The sequence below is a fragment of the Cervus elaphus genome, chromosome 23 (assembly GCF_910594005.1).
Source record: "Cervus elaphus chromosome 23, mCerEla1.1, whole genome shotgun sequence".
Classification (NCBI taxonomy): domain Eukaryota; kingdom Metazoa; phylum Chordata; class Mammalia; order Artiodactyla; family Cervidae; genus Cervus; species Cervus elaphus.
The window spans coordinates 65,339,777-65,361,652 of record NC_057837.1 but is presented as its reverse complement, the minus strand read 5'-3'; the positions used below and the strand labels follow the sequence as shown (position 1 = coordinate 65,361,652).

The following is a 21,876-nucleotide window of genomic DNA, read 5'->3' as shown; positions in this document are numbered from 1 at the left end:
GCGAATCGCGGTTTGCGCATGCGCCTCGCGGAAGCGGCGTTGTGCGCTTGCGCGAGCCCGGGAGCCCGCCGGCCGCGCATGCGTCCTTGGGCGGCGGGAGTTTTCTAAGGGGCGGCTTTGGCGCCGCCGGAAGGCAGTGAAGTGGTCCCAGAGTTGGAAGGAGCAACGGCCTTGGTGCAGCGCGTCCAGGGGTAACCCGGCGTCGCGGAGAGAGTGACCTGCGGCCTTGTGTTTCGGAGACGGAGGCTCTAGGTTGGACAGGCGTCTCTCTGAGGTGAGGAAGTCGCAGGCCCGTTCCCGGACGAGGCCTTCCTCAACCCCGCACCAGCCTCTTTGGGGTCGGACACCGCGGCTCAGCCCACACCCCGCTTGCCCGTCGTCACCCCCGACACCGGGTAAGAGGAGACCCCGGGGCGGGCGGCGCTTCGCTCGGGGCCTGTTTGCAGAGCCCGCGGTCTAGACGTCGCTGTTGGTGGAAGGTTGAAAGCTGGGTGGGGGTGGGTCACACAGGCCAGGGTTCGAATTTCGCCTCTTCTCCACGCTGGCTACCTAACAAGTTTTGGGGTTTTTTTTGCCCCTCTGAATCTCAGTTCAGTTAACTGCAGCGTGAAACTGTTGATGGTACTTCCAGAGCTGTGGCAACGATTAAATGGCGCAGTAATACACATACAGTTTTACATACACAGAGGTCCTGGCATGTAATAAGCACTTAAAAGTGTCAGTGGTTGCTGTTAAGTAACCAGATTTTCATCTGAATGATACAGTCGTAACTGTGATGATTTAGATCCTTGATCCTGCTACCCCTCGTTTATTCTTTTATCTTTTCCACGTTGTCCCTTCACATATGTTTATTTTTCTTTACTAAGCACTCTCCTCACCCCGTATGGATTTTTTTTATTGGTGGTGGAGGGGGAGGCTCGGTCACGTCCCTGTCCTTTTCCAGCCAGTTACTTGTCTGTGACAAGCATTAGGAATACAGTCTGGCCCCAGGAGACATGTAAACAGACTTTACAACCAGTGCCAGGGAGGCCCAGGGGTGGAGCTGCCAACTCTGCCAAAGAGACGTGGCATGAAAGCGTCACACTTGAGCTCGATTGGGAAGGAAGAATAAGTTATAAGGCAATGTGTACAAAGATTCAGAAGTGGTGCGTGGAAAATGAAAAGAGTTTTCTGGGTGGATGGTGTTGGTAGCCAGCAATGTGGATGTACTTAATGTCACTGAACTGTACACTTAAAAATGATTAAGATGGTAAATTTTATGTTGTGTATATTTCAGCACAATTGAAAAAGAAACTTTAAAAAAAGTGGTGCATGGAGTGGAAATAGCAGGAGAAAGCAAGAATGGGTACTAGTTAGGACTAGCTTCTGGAAGGTGTTGGGTACACTGTAGGAATGTGCTGCTGTCTAAAGAATGGATTGGAGGGAATTACCCAGCTGTCCAGTAGTTGGGACTCCGAGCTTTCACTGCAAGGGCTGGAGTTCAGTCCCTGGCTGGGAAACTAAAATCCCACAAGCTGCTCAGTGTCGCCAAAAAAATAAAGAATGGATTGGAGAGGAACAATGCTGCATGTAGGAAAAACTAGTCGAGCGGCTGTTCGATTCTTGGGGGAAGTGGGGGAGAGGGATAGAAACTATGAGATCTGAACTATGGCTGGAAATTGGAAGAGTTTTAAAGATTGTTAGAAGTAGAATGGACAGGCCTTTGAATCTGCAGAATTAATAAGTGAAGGATAAAGTGTTCATGTTTTGAAGACCATGTAGATCATAATGCCATTGATTGAATTATGCAGTTAAGCCCTTATAAACACAAAATAATTGGGAACTAAAAGGGGTATGTGTTAAGGAAGATAAAGATTATTTCTAGTGATAGATTCTGTAGAAATTCAGAACAGGAGGTGATGAGCCCTGCTGATGTTCTGTGGAAGAGGTGTGGAGGTGAGGTTGGGCTGGGCCTTGTCAGACAGGTAGAATTTCATGGGGCAAAAAGGGGCGGTTCAAAGAGACAAGAAAGCACAAGGCTGATTCTGGGGGAGTAAAGCCCCAGGAAGACTGGGACTGAAATACGGGGAATAGATTACTTTATTTTCCTATTTCAGGGTTCTCCACTCAGGATGACTTCTAGACCGGAGATGGTAGGTGAGTATTGTCATGGAGTTTGGTACCTTCTTGCCTTGGGTTCAGGTTCATGAGCTTTACCTAAATACCTCCCTGGCTCTTGGTGGATTTGAAATCACTTATTTGTATATTTACAGAGATGCTTCCTTAATGTTTCCATGACCTGGGGCATATGTTTCCTTTTGCCACTTTTTTTGCACAGATTCTTAGTTGTGATGGGTTTGATTCTGTATTTTGACTTTTTTATGACAAGTGCTAGAAGAGGAACCAGTGGCATCTAAGACTCATGATCGTCAACTGGAATCAGATCCCAACCCTGTGGACGTGTGTAATAAATCGTCCGCCTCCCTGGAGATGACTGAACGTGTTTCAAAGAAACGAATTCACCGTGGCTGTAGCCCCCAAAAAGGGGACAGTGGTGATCTCAGCCACCAGGAAGGACTTGAATCCAGGTCCCTTCATTTGTCCCCACAAGAGCAGTCTGCCTGTCATCAAGATAGGAGGCAGTCCTGGCGGCGAGCAAGTATGAAAGAAACGAACCGGCGGAAGTCACTGCCTCCCTTTCATCAGGGCATCACAGGTGGGGTGCTATGTACATAAAACTGGAGCTCCAGCTCAGATAAGAGGCAGTGAGGTATGGCAGAAAGTTAAGCTTGACTTGGCTACTTACTACTAGCTATGTGACTGAACAGATGACTTCACCTCTCTGAGCTTCAGTTTCCTCATCTATAGGAGTATTCTCAGATTATAAGTACTAATGTCAAACACCTAGTAAGTATTCAGTATCAATGCTGTTTATATCATGTTATTAGCTACCCATTGTAATCTATAGCATGGACAGGAAATCTGATTTACAATTGTTCAGCTCTCACCTATGCTAAGTGAATGTTCAGCATTCACATTGGCTAGAAGTAAAGATTTCCTCTGGCTTTCTTCCTCATATCCTAAAGTAGAATAGAAGGTGGATGGGCTGCTACCTGATTTTAGGTTTTGTAACTGAAACTATCTCAGGTGGAGGAACCCATAAAAATATTTAGGGTAAAAACCTAGTTTTGAGACATGGTGTATTTGAATGTGATTTTGTGTGAATTTATAATAATAGCATCTCAGGAAGCACTGAAGTACAAGATTTAATGTGGAAAGTAGCACATTTCAGGAAGAGCTTACTAGCTGTGTGACCTTGGACAGCTTACTTAGCCTCTTTTGCTTTATGGTCCTCGTCAGTAAATGGGGCGAAATAATACCTATTTTACAAGACTGAGAATTAAATGAGTTGATACATAACACAGCACTTGGCACATAATAAATATAGCTTGTGTTAAGTTACCGTAATTAAAGATATTACTTCACTTCCTGAAGTTCTGATGTTTAGAAGGAAATCTATCTAAAAACAGCCATGTAGCATATCAGAAAGTTGCTACCATGGTAATGCTTGTATACTTCCTCCATAGACGTGCCAAGAAATTTCAGTTTCCTAAGGTTACCCTTATTACGTTCATCTGTGTTCCAGAGCATGTGGACCTAAAATTCTGTGTAATAAAAAATTACTGACATATAAGATTTGTTATTTTCTGGTTATTCCCGGCCACTTCCCAGGTTTCTTTGGTTATAGGCAGAAGGTATCTTGTTTTTCATGACTAAAAGTGAGAAGTAGTAATCAAGAGAGGGCGCAAAAGAACTTAAAAACAGCCAGCTGAGGCTGGAGGGCGAAAAGACATGTATTTCTCCTAATTCTCAAAGCAGATTTCCTTTTCTGTATAAGAATTGATGTTTTTAAATGGACATAATTGAGAAAAACAGCATCTACATCTTTTATTGATAGCTGTTTGAGGATTCAGTGGCATAATTATGTAAAATGTCTGTTTAGTTCAGGCTGATGCACTGTGTGACCTTGGGCAAGTTGCCCAGCACTTAACCTTTGTTAAATGGTTAAGCTGGTAAGTCACTTGCCTCAAGTGAGGGTGAAAGTTAGAATTTAATAAAATGCCTTTTTAGATAGTCTGTGTTAAACAAATTTACTATTAATGTTATTGTCTCTGGCTTCAAACAAGTATCTCCGTTCTGAGCTTCAGTTTTCCCATCTGTAAAGTAGAACTCATAGTTTATAAGAAGATTCTTAAGACACTGTATTTAAAGCACACTGCAATGGCTATCATAAAAATTCTGAAATATTCCCATCTCCTTTCTTCAAATAGTGAATATAAAACACAAGGAGAATTTTTTTTAATCTGTTTTATTTAGCAAGACAAGATTTTAAGGTAATACACAAAAGGTTCTTTTAATTTTTTAAATTTAGGATACACATATAGGTAAATTTCATTCTCTAGTGATCTTGAACAAGTTAGATGTAAGAAGACAGATTAGAGAAGACTGCTTGGGTTTTCTTACCTTAAGTTGGACTGCATCAAGAGGGAGGGAATTCTTCAGTTTGTTTTTCTTTTTATTTTGCTAACTGTATAAGTGTCCATCTCTTTGAATGTGGTAATATTTTATGTTAGAGCTCTGCAGATCCATCAGTGTTGACCTAACAGAAAGCAAACGGCTGAGCTCTCTCCTCCTTTCCAGTTTCCAGGTGAGAGTCGAGAGTCTCAGGATTGGGAGTGTTTTCTTTTTCTTTCCTTTTTTTTTTTTTTAAACTGTTATTGTGACATCCCCAAAGACACTGTGTGATTTATCAGTAAAGAGTAAAAGGTATTTCTCTCTAGTGAGATTAATTTAAAAGCCAGATTTAATCCCAGAAGCTTTGTCTCTGGATCAGGCTCCAGCAGTCCCATCGATGTTGCTGAGGCTGACTGAGCAGTTAAGAGAGTGCCCCTGTCTAGTGTATTTGCTCATTAGCAGCAAATGATGGGACTTTAAGGTGGGTGGAGGTCATATCTAAGTTTAAGCAGACATTTGAGATCTGGCTGCTCTCTAAGTTGGAATTATATGACTAACTGGTGATTGCATCAGTTTAGATAAGCAAGTCATTTGTGTGAATTAAATGACCATTTTCCCCCATGAATCAAAAATCACATCACGTAGTCTAGACAACAAAGACTTTTATCCTTACCTTTTTATTTTCTTGTTTTGTTTATATGAAAAATCTTAGGTGTAGAGTTAAATCATGCTTACTCACATTTATTAAATGTCCTAAGATTACATGAATTCAGGACTGGCCTGGCAAATCTTGGTGGTTGTACTGAAAATGCTTTTCTTTATTTAGTTCTCTGTTCAGAAACTTGAACCTTTCCTAAGGGGAACTGAGGGCTTCAGTCTTGAAAGTTTTAGAGCCAAAGGTAAGTTGCTAAGACCAGACACTCGAGCTTTGACCTTGGTCTGTACCTTCTATTAGAGTTGGTTGAAACCTCTCTCTCGGGGTCCCTGTTTACAGGACCTGCTACCTTACACAACCAGGCCTCCTCCTTTTTTGGGGGGAACTGCATTAAAAAAGATACGAATATGTGCTTACAAAGTTTAGAAGGTCTAAAAGTAAGCCTCTCTTGCCCCATGACCCCCAGTCTCAGTTCCTCTCCTCCCAGAGGCAACCATAGCCACCAGCTTATTTTGTATCTTTGCAGATTTACTGCATTTCTAAACATTTATCCATTAAAATCAAATGAATAATTCTTTGTACACACTGTTCTTAATCTTGTTTGTTGTTTTTTTAAACCTTAATTTATCTTGCAGAGAGTTCTTTATCATACTGATAAAGCTCTCTTGACATTTTAGCAGCTACATGATACTCTATTTTATAAATGTACTATATTTGATTTAAACGGTTCTTTATTGATGGACTTTTGGGTTTATATTTTCAGTCTTTTGTTATTACAGTGAATGGATAATGAATACCTTTTTATACAAGCCTTTTAGCATACATTCAAGTAAAAATAAGATATGTTAGAATTAACTAGTGTAAGTATACTATAAAAGTTTAGATTTTTTTATTATTTAGTAGGTATTTAAAGTTCTTTTTTGGGATTTTAATCTGTTTTTCTTTTGAAGAGGATAATATTTTTTCATATTTTTAGCGGAGAGCCATTTGTACTTTATTTTCTATGTATTATCTGTCCATACATATCCTTTGTTCATTTTTTAAAATTGAGGAACTGACTCTTTTGTATTGGTTTTGCAGGCACTCTTTATGTGTTAAGGAAATTAGCTTTAGCCTGTGACATAAGTTGCAAATATTCTTCCCCAGGAGCCGATTTTCAGCTTTCTAGGAAGTAGCTTTTCTCCTTACAGTGTAATTTTACAATCATCCAGGTCAGAAATAAAAGACCTAGAATATACATGAAGTCAGACTTACTTGCCAGGTTAAAGCTGTTTATCTCAGAACTCTACTATCACCATAATTAGGGTAGACATGTCCAGGTTATTTTGATAGCTATTTAGCATATCTTTTCCCCTCTGCATTCTTCACCTGAATTGAATTGCGAATTCTTTTTAAGTCTAAGCAGAGACCTGTTTTTACCTTATGCCCATCGTTTTTTTATTTGCTGCTAGCATTTCTGACTTCTGTAATATGTTCTTTCACCCAATGCCAGCAGATCAGATCTCTTGAAAGAGTGAATTATCAATCCAGAAACATCATTCTGACACATCTTTTAAACTGCTTCTTCATCAGTCATGTGAAAAACACTATTATAAATGTTATAAAGAGGAGTTGTCTTCCATTTTATCTATACCTACCCAAAGAAAAAAGATAAAATCTTCCTGCATATTTATAACACTTTTTTGAATGGGTGAGAGGGCCAGAATGTAACAGGTGACCCTAGAGCTGAGGCCACTTTACCTATGTTACATCTTTGTCAGCAGCTCACTGTGAAAAGTATTATTCCCTTTATTTTATAACATATAATGTTGTTCTCTGTAGCATCTTCCCTTTCTGAAGAATTGAAACATTTTGCAGACAGACTGGAAAGTAATGGAACACTACAAAAATGTTTTGAAGATTCAGAAGGGTAAGAACAGTTCCCTTTCTGTCCAAAATTATAACTGAATTAGGACTTTTTATTTTTTTTAATTTTTTAAATTGAAGTATAGTTGATTTACAGTGTTGTGTTAATTTCTAGTGCACGTCAAAGTGATTCAGGTATATGTGTATATATGTATATATGTGTGTGTTTGTGTATACTTTATTTGTGTCATATTTTAGATCCTGCAGATAAGTGATGTATGGAATTTGTCTTTCTTTGTCTGACTTAATCTGTTAGTATGATAATGGTCCATCCATGTTGTTGCAAATGGCATTATTTCATTCTTTTTTATGGCTGAGTAATATTCCTGTGGGGGGGTGGGGGGGTGGGTGTGTTTATGTACACATACATCACATCTTATCTGTTCATCTGTTGATGGACATTTAGGTTGCTTCTATGTCTTGGCTATTGTAAATAGTGCTGCTGTGAGTGTTGGGGTACATGTATCTTTTTAAATTAGTTTTTGTCTTTTCCAAATATATGGCCAGGAGTTAGGTTGCTGGGTCATATGGTAACTCTATTTTTAGTTTTTTAAGGAACTTCCATACGGTTTTCCATAGTGACTGCACCAATTTACATTTCCAGTGTTAAGAACGTTTCCATTTTCTCTGCACACTGTCCAGCATTTATTATCAGTAGGCTTTTTCATGATGGCCATTTTTGATGGGTGTAAGGTGATACCTCATTGTAGTTTTTATATATAATTTTATTTGTTTATTTAATGTTTGGCTGTGCTGCGTCTTTGTTGCTGCATGAGTTTTTCTCTAGTTGCAGTGAGCAAGGGTTACTGTCTAGTCACGGTACATGGGCTTCTCATTGTGGTGGCCGCTCTGGGTGCATAGGCTTCAGTAGTTGCAGTACGTGGGCTTGGTAGTTCCTGCTCTCGGGCTCTGGAGCACAGGCTCAGTAGTTGTGGCCCGTGGGCTTAATTGCTCCGAGGCATGTGGGATATTCCTGGATCAGGGATTGAACCCGTGTGTCCTGCATTGGTAGGCGGACTCTTTAGCACTGAGACATCAGTGAAGCCCTTCATTATAGTTTTGATTTGCATTTCTCTAATAGTGATGTTGAGCATCTTCATGTGCCTATGGGCAATCTGTATGGCTTCTTTGGAGAAATAAGACTTAATTAGACAGTTGTTCATTCACTCATCAAATGTTTATCCAGCATCTTCTATGTACCATGCTCTTCTGGAAGCTGGAGATACAGTGATAAGTAATCAAACAAGATCTTTCTTCTTATTCATTGTAGTAGGAGAGACAGACAAAGACTTAGAAAATAATGACTTCAAATATAATCTGAATGATTTCAGTGATAATCAGTTGGGCAGGTAATATGATAGTGACTTGAGGGAGTGGGCAACTTAAGCTGGAGTGGTCCGAGAAGTCCTCTAATGATTTGACATTTGCACTGAGACCTGTAAGACCTGGATGGTGAGGAGGAACCAAATATGTGAAGGTGAGACGAAAAACATTCATATTTTTGCTAGCTGTGCCATTTGTAGATAAAGTCATGTTATTAGCTGTTGGCCAGCAAGAATATTAAGAGAAATTTTAACAGCTGCCCCCCCCCCCCCCGCCCCCCAACTGATAGTCCCTCAGCAGGGGCAACAGTGAGCCCCTCCCCCCATCCTGCAACAAATTATGTGACTTGATGTTACACTTTTGACTTCACAAAGGTCTGCCTTTCCATGGATCCTTAGAATTAACATGGCTATTCAGGAAATGAAAACTATGTTAGCTCGACATTGCTTCTCTTTTAACGCAGTATATTTAAACCAGAGGCTGCTATATTGCAGCTAGAGGTGATAGAGGCTGTTTGTCACAGGCTTTGATAGAAAAACATAAAAGGTGACACTGCTGATTTGCTTTGCCAGGTAGAATACCAAGTACATCTGCAAAATTTTGGCATTTTCAATGCCTCCTGCTTTTCCATTAGAATTAATCACCTTACTGAGCCAAGCTATTGGTTTAAGTAGAACATATCCAACTGAAAGCTTCAACTTAAATGCAAAGACAGTTGTATGAAAAAGCTATTAAGGTTTTGATTAGTGGGAAGGCAAGAAGCTAAATAAAAAAAGATGGTGTGAACAAAACTTTGTGGCATTATATGGATAGAATAGATAAAGGGTAACAGTAGGAATCAAAGTTAATGAGTTGGACAGAGCCAGAACACAGAGAACCTTAAGTGCCAGGTTAAGGAGTTTTGGCTTTTCTTCTGAATGCAGTGGAGAGTCGCAGAATTTTTAAGAAATGAAAAATACAAAAGGAATATTTGAAGAGAGGTTAATCTGTTCACGTGTGATGAGGAAAACAGACAATGAAGAGACCACTGAGAAAGCTAATACCTAGTGCAAAAGTGAATTAGAGTCCCAAGACTAAGTATTCGTTGAAAGATAAATTCTGAACATGTTTTATTGCTGTTAAAATTATGTGAGACATCCAGTACTAAAATCAAACACTCTTGGAAGACTTCTGTTAATCTCATAATCCTGTCTGTTCTAGAAAAGTATCAGATTTGGCTCTGGAAACATCAGTGGCTGAGATGAAGGAATATATAACAAAGTAAGTGAAAATGAGTGAACTTTTGTTGGAAAATCTAAATTTGTCTGGGAAAAATAACTAAACCCAGGAAAAATGAATAGTAAACATCCTTTTCAGTGTCAGTACTGCTGTATCCACACTGGGAGGTAGAAAGCTGCACACTGGGATTTTATGTACTGTTGTTGTTTTGTCACTAAATTGTGTCCAACTCTTTTTTGACCTCATGGACTGTAGCCTACCAGGCTCCTCTGACCATGGGATTTCTCAGCAAAAACACTGGAGTGGTTTATGGACTGTATTGATGGCCAGTTTCATAGAATGGAGTCTAGAGACTAAGGATGTAGATTTGATGTAAAGACTCATGTTTATTTGATTAAGTTAATATCCTCTGACTTGGTTGTGCTTTCTAATCTTTTTTTTATGACCTTTTTATTCACATCTTAGAACAAGAGTAGACACCTAATATATGCTTGCCCTGAGTGATTCAGAATGAGATGATCAAAAGTTAACTGAATTTTTTCCTGCTTCTGTAGGTTTTCTTTAGAACGTCAGAGTTGGGATCAGCTCTTGCTGCGCTACCAGGAAGAGGCTGAAGAGATCCTATCAAGGTTAGATCTATGACAGGAAATAGGACGGTTTTACCTTGTGACTTTTGATTTGGTTTCAGTTCTGTTAGCACAAACTGAATGATGAATCCAGTCTTACAGGCCAGTCAACTCATCAAATCTCTGTAGAGTACATATGAACAGTGTGACTGAAAATGGAGGGTGAGGGGGTTGGGAAGGAAGAGTTGTCATTATTTTCAGTCAAAGAACAGAATTGCCTCTGTTCTGTGCCCTTGGCTGCTATTCCACATTCTGGGGGAGACAGGCATGTCTCTGCCCTGTACCTGGCAACCTGGGGCTGGGCCAGGAACGGTATCAAGGGACTTCAGTGAGCACATGGCCTTTGAGCTGCGACTGTGGGAGGGAACCACAGCCAGGGCCCTCATGGAGACACAGGGGTGAAAGAGTTGATGGAAGTGGGTCTACAGGAGAGCAAAGATCTTTGGGTCTTGAAGGCATAATAAAATGGGAAAGTGCTAGATTTTGGTTTCATTTTACTGTCCAAACCAGTGATTTTAAGTTTTTTTCCCCCAAACAGAACCTTGGCTAGAAACATAACTATGAAACTTTAGCCAAAATAGTAATTGCCAAAGTGGCCTCTTAGTAGAGAGGCACCTTGAGGAGCACAGTATGAGAAACTTCCCTAATCCAAGCATTGATGCTTATTACTTTCTTCACCCTTTAAATGTTCTATGTATGAAGACACATATGCGTAAGATGGCAGTTTCCAGTATAAACAGGCCATAGTTTATAGTTAAGAGGAAAGCTTCTGGAAGCAGACTGTCTCTGTTCAAATCCTAACTACTCCTTAGTGCTGTGACCTTGGACAGTCCACTTAATCTGAAGTTCCTCATTTGAAAATGGGATAATATTACTACCTACCTCATTGGGTTGTTAGGACTAAAGAGTCACCAGCAGTTTTCATAAACTCTCCATTATATTGAGTTATTTTAGATAATTGAAGTGGGCCAGCATCTTTTTGGTAAAAGATCATAGATGTTAACTTCAGGCTTTACCCCAGGAGTAAATGGACCTTACTGTTAGATGGAGTCAACTAACCTAGCATTTCCTGTAGTCCAGAGGTATAAAAACATTAACACTAGATAATTATCTCAGAATCTCCTATTAGTAAGAGAGCCTCTGCTCACTGTGGGGTGAAAGAATATTGATTCAAGTTAGTAAAGCCTTTTAGGAAGTGTTTTCCCTAGGTAAATCTTTGCTATTTCCCCACAGAAAATGATTGTAAAATTATTTGAAAGCTTTTTTGTTTTATTTTTATTTTAGAGGATCAGCTGAAACCAAAAATACTGAAGTTGAAGTGGGACCTAGAATGTATGTTGGGTCTTCCCAGAGTGAAGTCCTTAATACAAAACCTGACTACCAGAAGATATTGCAGAACCAGACTAAACTCTTCGATTGTATGGAGTTGGTGGTGAGTTAGGTCATGTTTCTTTGGCTGAGTTACCCAGCTTTGATACCTTCTCATCCTTGTTAAAAGAGCTGGAGAGTATGTGTAATTAGATAAGTATTTTCACCTTGGGAAAACATGGAGAGACAGTGAAAGAAAATAAACAAGTAAATGGTGATAAATGCTAATAAGTCAGGTGGAGGAAGAGAATGTGCAGGGAGGGCTTCAGTTTGCTATATAGAAGGGTTGAAGGCCCTTTTAGGTGCCACCTTAATAAAGACTTGAAAGAAATGGTGAAGTGAGCCTTGAGGACATTTTGAAAAATGTCAACCCCAATTATTATTATTATTATTATTTGCCAAAATACCATCTTGAACCTAATGGCATGAGGTCTCAAGTTGGACTTTTTTATTTGTTTCTCTTACTTTATTTTGGTTGCACCGCACAGTGTGTGGGATCTTAGTTCCCTGACTAGGGATTGAACCTGCATCTCATAAATTAGAAGTACAGAGTCTTATCTACTGGACCACCAGGGAAGTCCCTCAATCCAAGGACTAGGTTAGCCAAAAAGTTTGTTCAGGTTATATAAGAGCTTACAAAAACCCAAACAAACTTTTTGGTCAGCCCAGTATGAACAGGAAGCAGGTGGCATTTGATACAGGGTAAGGCGAGTGTGTTTACAAAGGGGCTGAGTATAAAGATGTGGGTATCAGGAATTCAAAAGTGAAGTGAAGTGATCTGGGGCTTAGAGGCAGCTGAGCTATTCTGCTCCTCAGCTGGAGGGTGAAACAGTTACTGTGGTACCTGGCAGGGAGTTGTATAGTGGGCTTCTCTGAAAGAGCCATGGTCTAGTTGAGAGGCACTACTAACTCCAGATGACCCTTCCAGGAGCCAGGCCCAGGTAAAAATATCCTGAGCTAATTCAGCTCACTCTTAGCCTCTTGGCCAAGCCCACCCAGAAGCCAGAGGACCTGGGGTTCTGTTGAGGTTGTGCAGGTCAGTCTGCTCAGGAGTAGAGCAGTGTGGAGGGGAGTGGAGTATGGATGTGAAAGGGCAAACAAAATGTCTGGCATAAGCATTCCAGGTTGAAAGAACAGCAGAAGCAAAGCTCCTGAGCAGGAGCTCGCCTGGTGTGTTCGAGGAGCCATGCAGAAGCCGTGCACCCTTCCAGTTCTTAGTTGTCTGTTGTCTGCAGATGGACGAACTGCAAGGATCCGTGAAGCAGCTGCACGCCTTTATGGCCGAAAGTACCCAGTGCCTCCAGGAGGTGTCAGTACAGCTCGGTAAGCCTGTCTTAAGGGGACCAGAGCTTGCACTGTTTTACATCTAATAGCCCTTCGGATGTACACTGCCCTTCAAAACACTTTAGAGGTCATTCCGATTGTAACGGGAATGGGGCTGATTTTCTCCTGTGACTTTGAGGGTGGTTTTAGGTAGAGGAGTTGTGAGCATTGTTTGCATTGTGTGGATACAAACAGTGGTCTCCAAGGGTAAGGCCTGTATCTGCTGACTTTTATTTCCCCCTCACAATAACAATTACTATTGTGGGTACTCAAAGTTAATTGGAAATTTTTATACAGGAGCACAGTAGAATTAAATCTCCACAAACTGACAAACTGTGTTGTTTGGGTAGATCCAGGACAAGAAATATCTATCCACTGCCTTTTTTCTCTTTTCATTCTTCAAGAATCTACCAAGTGACACTGACATTACTTTTTTAAAAAATAATATTTATTTATTTGGCTCTGCTGGGTGTTAGTTGCAGCATGTGGGGATCTTTAGTTGCAGGCTGTGAACTCTTAGTTGCATTTGTGATCTGGTTCTCTGACCAGGGATTGAACCGGGCCCCCTGCACTGGGGCGCAGATTCTTAGTCACTGGACCACTGGGGAAGTCCCCATCAGATCGTATTGTGGTTGTAGTTGCAGCTGGCTTTCCTACCAGAGAGCCATCTCCTTGAGGGCACATGTGCTCTTAAGTTGTCCTTCAAATACCCTTCAGGGTCTGGCACAGTATTCACACAGTAAGTTTTCAATAGTGGTATTTGAATTCAATTGAAATGTATTTTTTGGCTCCTTTTCTCTGCAGGGAAGAGAAGCACTCAACAGTTAGATCCTTCACCAGCTCGAAAACTGCTCAAGCTTCAGTTACAGAAGCAACCTAGCACATATTGCTCTAAATCTTGTCAGTGACCGTATGCAGCTTTTCTGCCACAAGGTGCTCTAGAGGAGAGAAACCGCAAGAGTGCCCCAGTGCACAGCAGGCTGAGCTGTGACATCTGCCCTGTTGCCTTTGAAGATAACTGGCTGACTGTAAAGCACTCTGATGTTTTTTCTTAAAATGGAATTTATGCATTTGAAAGAATGTCATATACAAGCTGTTTCCAAGAACGGGCAAAATGCTTGAGACTTTGCTTTGGAATGACCTCCAGAACTAGTGGCCCATTCTTTGAAATATCCTTTGTGATTAGAAATCTTCTTACTCTGAAGATGTTTTTGAGGTTTTGAAACAACCTAAAGTCATTCAGGACCAAATCCAGTAAGCATTTTAGGGGTCATTCTGGTTGTAAACAGAATGAGACTGATTTTCTCCTATGACTTTAAGGGTGATGTTAGGTAGAGGAGTTGTGAGCATTGTTTGCATTGTATGGATACATATATCTCCTCACAAGATTCCCATGTTGAAAATAATAACACTCATTCTGTATATCCTGATGTCTGTAATGTGTTTTAGCTTTTTTGGAGGGGCGTGCTACACCATGTGGCATGCGAGATCTTAGTTCCCCAACCAGGGATCGAACCCATGCCCCCTGTGGTGGAAGTGTGGAGTCCTAACCACTGGATTGCCAGGGAAGTCCAGTATAGTCTGCTTTAGCTTCTAATGTTGAGTTGACATCCTAAATTCTAGATTCATGGCAAGAAGGGGTTAAGTATCTCTTTTTCATTGTTCTCTGTATTTGTTAATGATGTGCATTATAAGATTGCATGTTCTTAAAAGCTTTCTCTTGTCCTTTTAAGAGGACAGGAGAAAATGAAAAGGCGGGGAAGGCTTAGCAGAAAATAGGATTCTTTGTCAGGACCCAGAAGTGAACAGTAGCGTGGACAGTGTTAACAACCAATAAAACACCAACTAATTTATTGTCAGTATCTCTTATTTTCTGATCCTCCTGATAGAACAGAACCCACTTCACTTAAATACCCAGTCATTATCTTAAGTCTTAAAGCTTGGACTATGCACCAGTTAGTAAGAGGTGATATATCCTAGCTTTTCCCTGTGTTCCTTAAGGGTTTTTAAAAAATTTTTTTGATTTATTAGTTAATTTGGCTGTGCTGGGTCTGAGTTGCTGCACATGAGATCTTTGATCTTCGATGTGACCTTCAGGATATTTTTTTTCTTAGTTGCAACATGTGAACTCTTAATTGCAGCCTATGGGATCCAGTTCTAGGGATCAAATCCAGGGCCTCCTGCCTTGGAAGCACTGAGCCTTAGCCCCTGGACCACCAGAGAAGTCCCACATTCTTCATTCTTTCATATATTTACTTAGCTCCTGCTATATGCCATGCACAGTTCTAGGAACTGGGAAGAGAGCAAAGAACAAAAACAGTCTTAGGACCTCTTTTCATGATTTTCACAGTCTGTTGGGCACAGGGAACAAGAAAAAACCTCTTTTCTACAGAAGTAATGTTTCAGTTGACTTGGGAAGGAGAAAGGAGTTAAATAGGGCAGTTATTTGAGGTAAAAAGAGCCACATTTTAAAAGGCCTGAGGAGAAAGAATAAAACATTCTGGGATACTAAAAATTAAAAATAGATTGGTTAAGCAGGAATGCTAAGTGCCAGTATAAGAACCACCTGAGACAAAGATAACTGAAAGTTATTGAAAGGTTTTGAGAGATGGATGGGATCAGAACTTTCTTTTCTTTTTTTTTAAATTTATTTTTAATTGGAGGATAATTGCTTTACAATATTGTGTTGGTTTCTCCCATAAAGCAACATGAATCAGCCATGTATACCATCTATGCATAGGTATACATATGTCCCCTCCCTTTTGAAGAACTTTATTTTCAAAACATCACTCCAGTTGCTGTTTGGAGAGCAGTTAGAAGCAAGTAGGTGTGGCTATTAGAGACCAGTTGTGCTCTTAACAGTCTGCAGTGGTCAGGTGCGGAGTGACTGCTTGGGCTGGGAGTTAGCAGTGGATGAGTAGGGGGCGTCATTCATAGTGTCTGGAACACAGCAGGCATGTCACCTCCATGTTAAAAGTCTAACTGCTACTTACTGAGAAAAAGTCATCTAACCTCTTATTTATAAGATTGGGAGAATGATAGAATCTATAGCACAGGGATGCTATAAGAGTTAGATTAACAGGTTAAAGAACAGTGGATGGGGGACTTCCCTGAGAGTCCAGTGGCTAAGACTCCAAGCTCCCAATGCAGAGGGCCCAGGTTTGATCCCTAGTCAGGGAACTAGATCCCACTTGCTGCAACTAAGAGCCTAAAAAAAAAGAACAGTGGATGGAGGAGGGTAAAAACTCCCAACTGAGTAGATAATGAGCAGTTAATTAGGTGGGAAAGTTCACAGTTAAATTTGGCATACCAAACAGATTTCAACTAGATTGTTGGATATACTGATAGAAAACTGGGTAGGGAAACCTAGATGGGAATAAAATTTGGAAGTTACCAATACCTAGTTATTAAAGCCTTAGGAATAAGATAATGTTGTCAAAAAAAAAAAAAAAAAGATAATGTTGTCCAGAGGAGAGCATGAAGGGAAACTGGACAGCCCCAAGGAAGCTTTTAAAAATCAGAGGAGTGGTGTTAATTGCCACTCTTTCAGAAGCTGAATAATATAGTGGAAAGAGTGTACTTTGGAGTGAATCTTCATCCTTACCCTCAATTTCCTTTTTGTGAAATGGGGAGAGAACACCTCTCTCCAAAGGTGATTGTACCTCCCCTCCCCCCCATTTTATTTAGTACACTGTATTACATTTTTAAAACGTATTTATTTGTGGCTGCATTGGTTCTCCTTTGCGGCATGCGGGCTCCAGAGCACATGGACTTATAGCTGTGGCATGCGGTCCACGTGGCATCTGGGATCCTAGTTCCCTAATCAGGGATCAATCCCAAGTCCCCTGCATTGGAAGGTGGATTCTTAACCACTGGACCACCAGGGAAGTCCTTGGTGTTTTGGAAATTTTGTTTATAGGAATTAAGAAGTGTCTTTGTATCTCCAATTACCATACAAAATAGAGCACAGAAAAAGAATAAGATCTGAGCATTCTATATGCATACACACTGCAACTTGAGATTGCCTCTTTTATTTATTTATTTTTTCATTATAGATGAGGAATTCAGGCATGGAGGGGCTTAATAATCCAACCAAGAACATAAAGATAGGAGTGGAGGGTCAACTAGAACCCATGTAGCATTCAGTAAATGTTAACTAACACAATAATTAGTAAAAGGCTGTGCCCAGGTACTACTAGTTTTTTCTCCCCCCAAGTTTGGTTCAGGAATTGTACTAGGTGAATGTTATAGATAGTCGGAGCCTTAGAGATGTTTGGTAGTATTCTTCCTTTTGCCCTACTTTAGTTAACGAGTATCTTGCTTTTAATCAGTGATATTTAACACTAAAGAAATAATAGGTTATATTATAAACTCTTTCAAGGAAGGGAATATATTTTGTACATTTTGCTTGCTTAATGTAATCATCTGGAAAAATCTCCTCAGGTTGCCCTCAGAGGAGACGGTGTGACTGGTGGTTGTAGTAGAGGCGATATAATGGAGGACTGGGAATTAGGAGCCCTGTTTTGGTTTCTAGTTTTGGGTGTTTTTTTGTGTTTGTTTCTGTTTTGAGTATAGTGGATTTACAATGTTGTGTTAGTTTCTGCAATACAGCATAGTGAATCAGTTATATATATATGTATATGTATATATATATACACATACACAAACACACATACTCTTTCTTACTTTTCCCATATAGGTCATTATGTAGTATTGAAGAGTTCCCTGTGCTATATCTAGTTCTTAAGTTACTGGTTCATTCACCAAAAACTTACTAAGCCTGTTCCTGATGCCAGGCACAGTGCTCGGTGCCATGTGACCTTGGGTACCACTCTAGGTCCATGTCAAAGGAGGATGCCTTGCTATGTAAAGAGTTCTTAGGGGTTCCATAAGGATGTAACTCAGCAGAAGGGAAGAAGCCAGCCAGACACAGCTCTCAACACCCCTCCCTCTGAGCAGTTCTGATTAAAGGTTCTCCAAGGAGACTCCAAAGCAAGAAAACTATAGTACTTCCCCCTTAACTGAGGGGGAATGTGTTCCAGGACCCCAGTGGATGCTTGAAACTGCAGATAGTATGCCCTATAATTGCAAAGTTTTTTTCCTATATTTACTTACAGTAAAATTTAACTTATAAATTAGGCACATTAAGAGATTAACAACAATAATAAAATAGAGCAACTGTAACTATATACTGTAATAAAACTTGGGTAAATGTCTCACTCAAGATATTGTATTGTCTTGTACTTACTTTCCTCAGAGATGATGTGAGATGATACAGTGTCTATGTGATGAAGTGAGGCATTGTGACATAGCTTTAGGCTACTATTGACTTTGTGACTGTACATCAGAAGGAGGATCATTGAGCCATTACAGTGTCAATGGTTGGATATCTAAGTAGATGATTTTGGGGATCCACGAGATACAGTTGAAGGTTTTTTAGCTGAAAGCTTTTGGGAAAACATTGTAATTGGAGCTGTCTCTTTAACTCATTGAAGTGTTGCTGCAGCAGTTGTAATCCTTTGGTGATTGTGAGTAGTTGCTATGATGCCTTTTTTTCATCTGAGGGTCATATTCCATATATTTGAAATTGTGAAATTTGAAACATTTTGACAAATTTCAATTATGTCCACATTGCTGATTCTGCTTCAGTTGCTTTACCTTCCTCTTTCTCAATAGATGACTCCACAAGTTTGTCTAATAACTCAGTTGTTAACACTTCTCAGTGCCCTTTAATATGTTCTTCCACTTCTTCATCAAGCGTGTTGGCAGATCCTTTGCCACCTACTTGTCTTGCTATGTGAATGAGTTTCCTAACTTCTCCATCGAACCTCAGTAACCTTTAATATCATTCATGACTTCATAAGTTCTTCCAGCAGGCATTAAGAGTGTGGTTTTAATTCACTTACTGCACCTCTGGTGAATGTTATTCATTGGCAGTAGTAATGATTTCAAGCATTGCATTGTGTCCAGATTAAAATCTGCATTAATTGCTGAACATATGTGGTCAGATATCAGGCAGGTGTATGTGGCCTTGACAAACTGATGGCTTGTCAAGTGGCTGAAGCATTCAGGTTGTATTTGGAGATAAAAATATAACTTTGACATTTTCATAGCAAACAGATTCAGGATGACCAGGTACATTGTCTATTAGTAATAGGATTTTAAATTCCAACCTTTCCTTTTTTCCATTTCTGGAATGAAGCATCGGTAGACCCATTCCATAAACAAGATAGCTGTCACCTAGATTATGTTGTGAGAATATAAGCAGATAATTCTTGGTTTTGTTTTTGAAAACCTGTTGGGTCTTTGCCCTGTATACTACTCCTGCCTTTAACATATGGTCTGTAGCATTGCCAGTAATACCAGAGTTAATCTCCTCTTCCATGTTTTATGATCTAGTGCCTCCTTTGCACTTTTATGATGGTAGGTTTGTTGCTGAATGCAAGTTCACGTGCCTGACACACAATGAGGCCAAACAAACTCAAACATGAGTTTGGAGCAGAGAAAGATTTATCAAAAGGGCCAAGCAAGGAGAATGGGTGGCTCGCGATTAAAAAACTAGAGCTTCCCGATGATGTTTGGTTCTGTTGGGACTCTTCTTCCAGAAGAGCCCAGTTTCATCACATGAAGACTTGCTTTGGATGGTATCCTTTCCTTTCTCTTCAATCAAATTCTTCACCTCTGATGGAAATGTGGCAACAGCTTCTGAAGCTAAAGCTGGCCTCTGTACCCTGACACCAAATTAATTCTCAGGGACAGGTTTTGGTGAAATAGGAGAGAATTAGCTTTATTGCTTTGCCAGGCAAAGGGGATCAGTGGGCTAATGCTTTTAAAACGGTGTGTCCCAACCTGGAGTGGGTAGTAGGAAGTTTCATAGTAATGGTTCAAAGAGGATGTGATCAGCTAGCTCATGGATAATCTTCTGATTAGTTGGTGGTGAAGTGGAAGTCAACATCATCAACCTGGTTCCAACTGGTCTGGGATTTCTCCCATCTGGTGGGGGTTTCAGTATCTGCAAAATAGCTCAAAGATACTGAGACCTGCCCCAAGGCTGCTCTAGTCTTTCTCTTGACTGTTCCTTGCTTCTGCATCCCCTCCCTTCTCTAATTGTTGTTTAGTCACTGAGTCATGTCCAACTGTTTGTGACCCCATGGACTGCAGTGTGCCAGGCTTCCCTGTCCATCACCATTCCCGGAGCTTGCTCAAGCTCATGTCCATTCAGTCAGTGATGCCATCCAACCATCTCGTTCTTTGTTGTCCCCTTCTCCTCCTGCCTTCAGTCTTTCCCAGCATCAGGGTCTTTTCCATTGAGTCAGCTTTTTGCATCAGATAGCCAAAGCATTGGAGCTTCAGCTTCAACATCAGTTCTTCCAATGAATATTCAGGATTGATTTTCTTTAGGATTGAATGGTTGGATCTTGCTGTCCAAGGGACTCTCAGGACTCTTCTCCAACACCACAGTTCAAAAGCATCAAATCTTTCAGCACTCAGCCTTCGTTATGGTCCAACTCTTGTATCCATACATGACTACTGGAAAAACCATAGCTTTGACTCTATGGACCTTTGTCTCTAATTAGCAACAGTTTGAACCTGCCTTTGCAACTCAGGGAAGGTCATGGAATGAATGAGGCCTATTTCCTGTAATCAAGAAATGCGGGGTGGTGGGGGGATTCCCTGGTGGTCCAGTGGTTAGGACTCAGGCCAGGTCTGCTGGGTTCATTTCCTGGTCAGGGAACTAAGATCCCCGCATCCCAGCAAGCTGTGTGGTACACCCAAAACAACAAAAAAGAGTTGTGGGACAAAGAAAGGCTTTTGTGCCCGGAACCCCCCACAGGGTCCTGCTTGGTATCATATCTTCATTGGCAGACACAGTCTCCCCAGTAATTTTTCTACTTTCCAGTCCAAACTATTGCTAAATCTGTATAACCATCCCTTATGTTAGTGTTAGTTGCTCAGTTGTGTCCAGGTCTTTGTGATCCCACGGACTGTAGCCTGCCAGGCTCCTCTCTCCATAGAGTTCACCAGACAAGAATAGTAGAATGGGTAGCCATTCCCTTCTCCAGGTAATCTTCCTGAACTAGAGATCAAACCCAGGTCTCTTGCATTGCAGGCAGATTCTTTACCATCTGAGCCTCCAGGGAAGCCCCAACCATCCCTTATTTTCAGTAAATGGCTTGGTGTCACTCTTTAGGGGATCCCTTGCTGAAGTCTTTGTAATGGCTTGGGACCAAGCAGGAGCTAGTGGGGCTCTCCTGCATACAAAAGCCCTTCCACCTCCCATTTCTTGTCTGTAGAGAGACGCTTTGGTCTCCTGGGCCTCCTCTGAGTTCCAAAGAGCAATGAGGAAAGAGAAGAAAAGCAACCAGGAAACAATAGTTCAGTGATAAAAAGAGTCCTTTTTCCTCCTTAAGGGATATACATAACCATCTGACACATGTCTTTGAGTTGTTATGAAGAAACTAAGACCTACCCCCCACCCCAGCCCCACCCAGGTGGAAGATGGTGATTGCATGAGGACAGCAATATACCCCAGACTGATTGGAACCAGAAAGTTGAAACATCACCCTGTTACCTTACCACCAACCAATCAGAAGAAAGTTATGGATCCTGCAGCCCTCACCCCAAATTTTGCCTTTAAAATTCCTTCCCTGAAAGCCATGAGGGAGTTTGGGTCGTTTGAGCCCAGGTTGGTTGGTCTTTGCTTAGCCCTGCAATCAACCTTTCTCTGCTCCAAAGTCCATCATTTTGATTTGTTTGGCCTCACTGACAGTGGGACACATGAACTTCAGTTTAGATTCCGTGCTTTCTGGAGCAACATGTCAATCAGAATATGTATTTTGTTCATGTCTTTCATAAATTTAATGCCTTTTCATTTTTAAAAAAGTTTATATTGAAGTATAGTTTATTACCATAAAAGCAAAGCCATCACTTTGCTGACAAATGTCCGTATACTCAAAGCTACGG

At 40.7% G+C, this 21,876-nt stretch overlaps 1 protein-coding gene across 4 annotated transcripts; it reads left to right on the top strand.

Annotated features, from left to right (window-relative positions):
• Positions 1-83: 83 nt before the first annotated feature.
• DSN1 (DSN1 component of MIS12 kinetochore complex) lies at positions 84-18,131 on the top strand. 4 transcript variants are annotated; one of them, XM_043884408.1, is made up of 11 exons: positions 87-395; positions 2,097-2,136; positions 2,375-2,695; positions 4,614-4,687; positions 5,321-5,393; positions 6,971-7,058; positions 9,578-9,637; positions 10,150-10,224; positions 11,506-11,653; positions 12,825-12,912; positions 13,717-18,131. In XM_043884408.1, the coding sequence occupies exons 2-11, from the start codon at positions 2,112-2,114 to the stop codon at positions 13,818-13,820; spliced, it is 1,056 nt and encodes a 351-aa protein (XP_043740343.1). In that variant the 5' UTR covers positions 87-395; positions 2,097-2,111; the 3' UTR covers positions 13,821-18,131. The 4 variants fall into 4 exon arrangements, with proteins under 4 accessions (XP_043740345.1, XP_043740343.1, XP_043740342.1 ...); XM_043884407.1 differs by having other exon boundaries at positions 88-395; positions 2,369-2,695; XM_043884409.1 differs by having other exon boundaries at positions 89-395; positions 2,318-2,695.
• The last annotated feature ends 3,745 nt before the right edge of the window (positions 18,132-21,876 follow it).

Bases quoted from the DNA above. Each gene is read 5' to 3' on its own strand.
- DSN1 (XM_043884407.1), top strand. From the start codon at position 2,112: ATGACTTCTAGACCGGAGATGGTAG. The intron at 5,394-6,970 runs GTAAGTTGCTAA...TGTTCTCTGTAG, and splicing joins TGAAAGTTTTAGAGCCAAAG to CATCTTCCCTTTCTGAAGAA. The intron at 9,638-10,149 runs GTAAGTGAAAAT...CTGCTTCTGTAG, and splicing joins ATGAAGGAATATATAACAAA to GTTTTCTTTAGAACGTCAGA.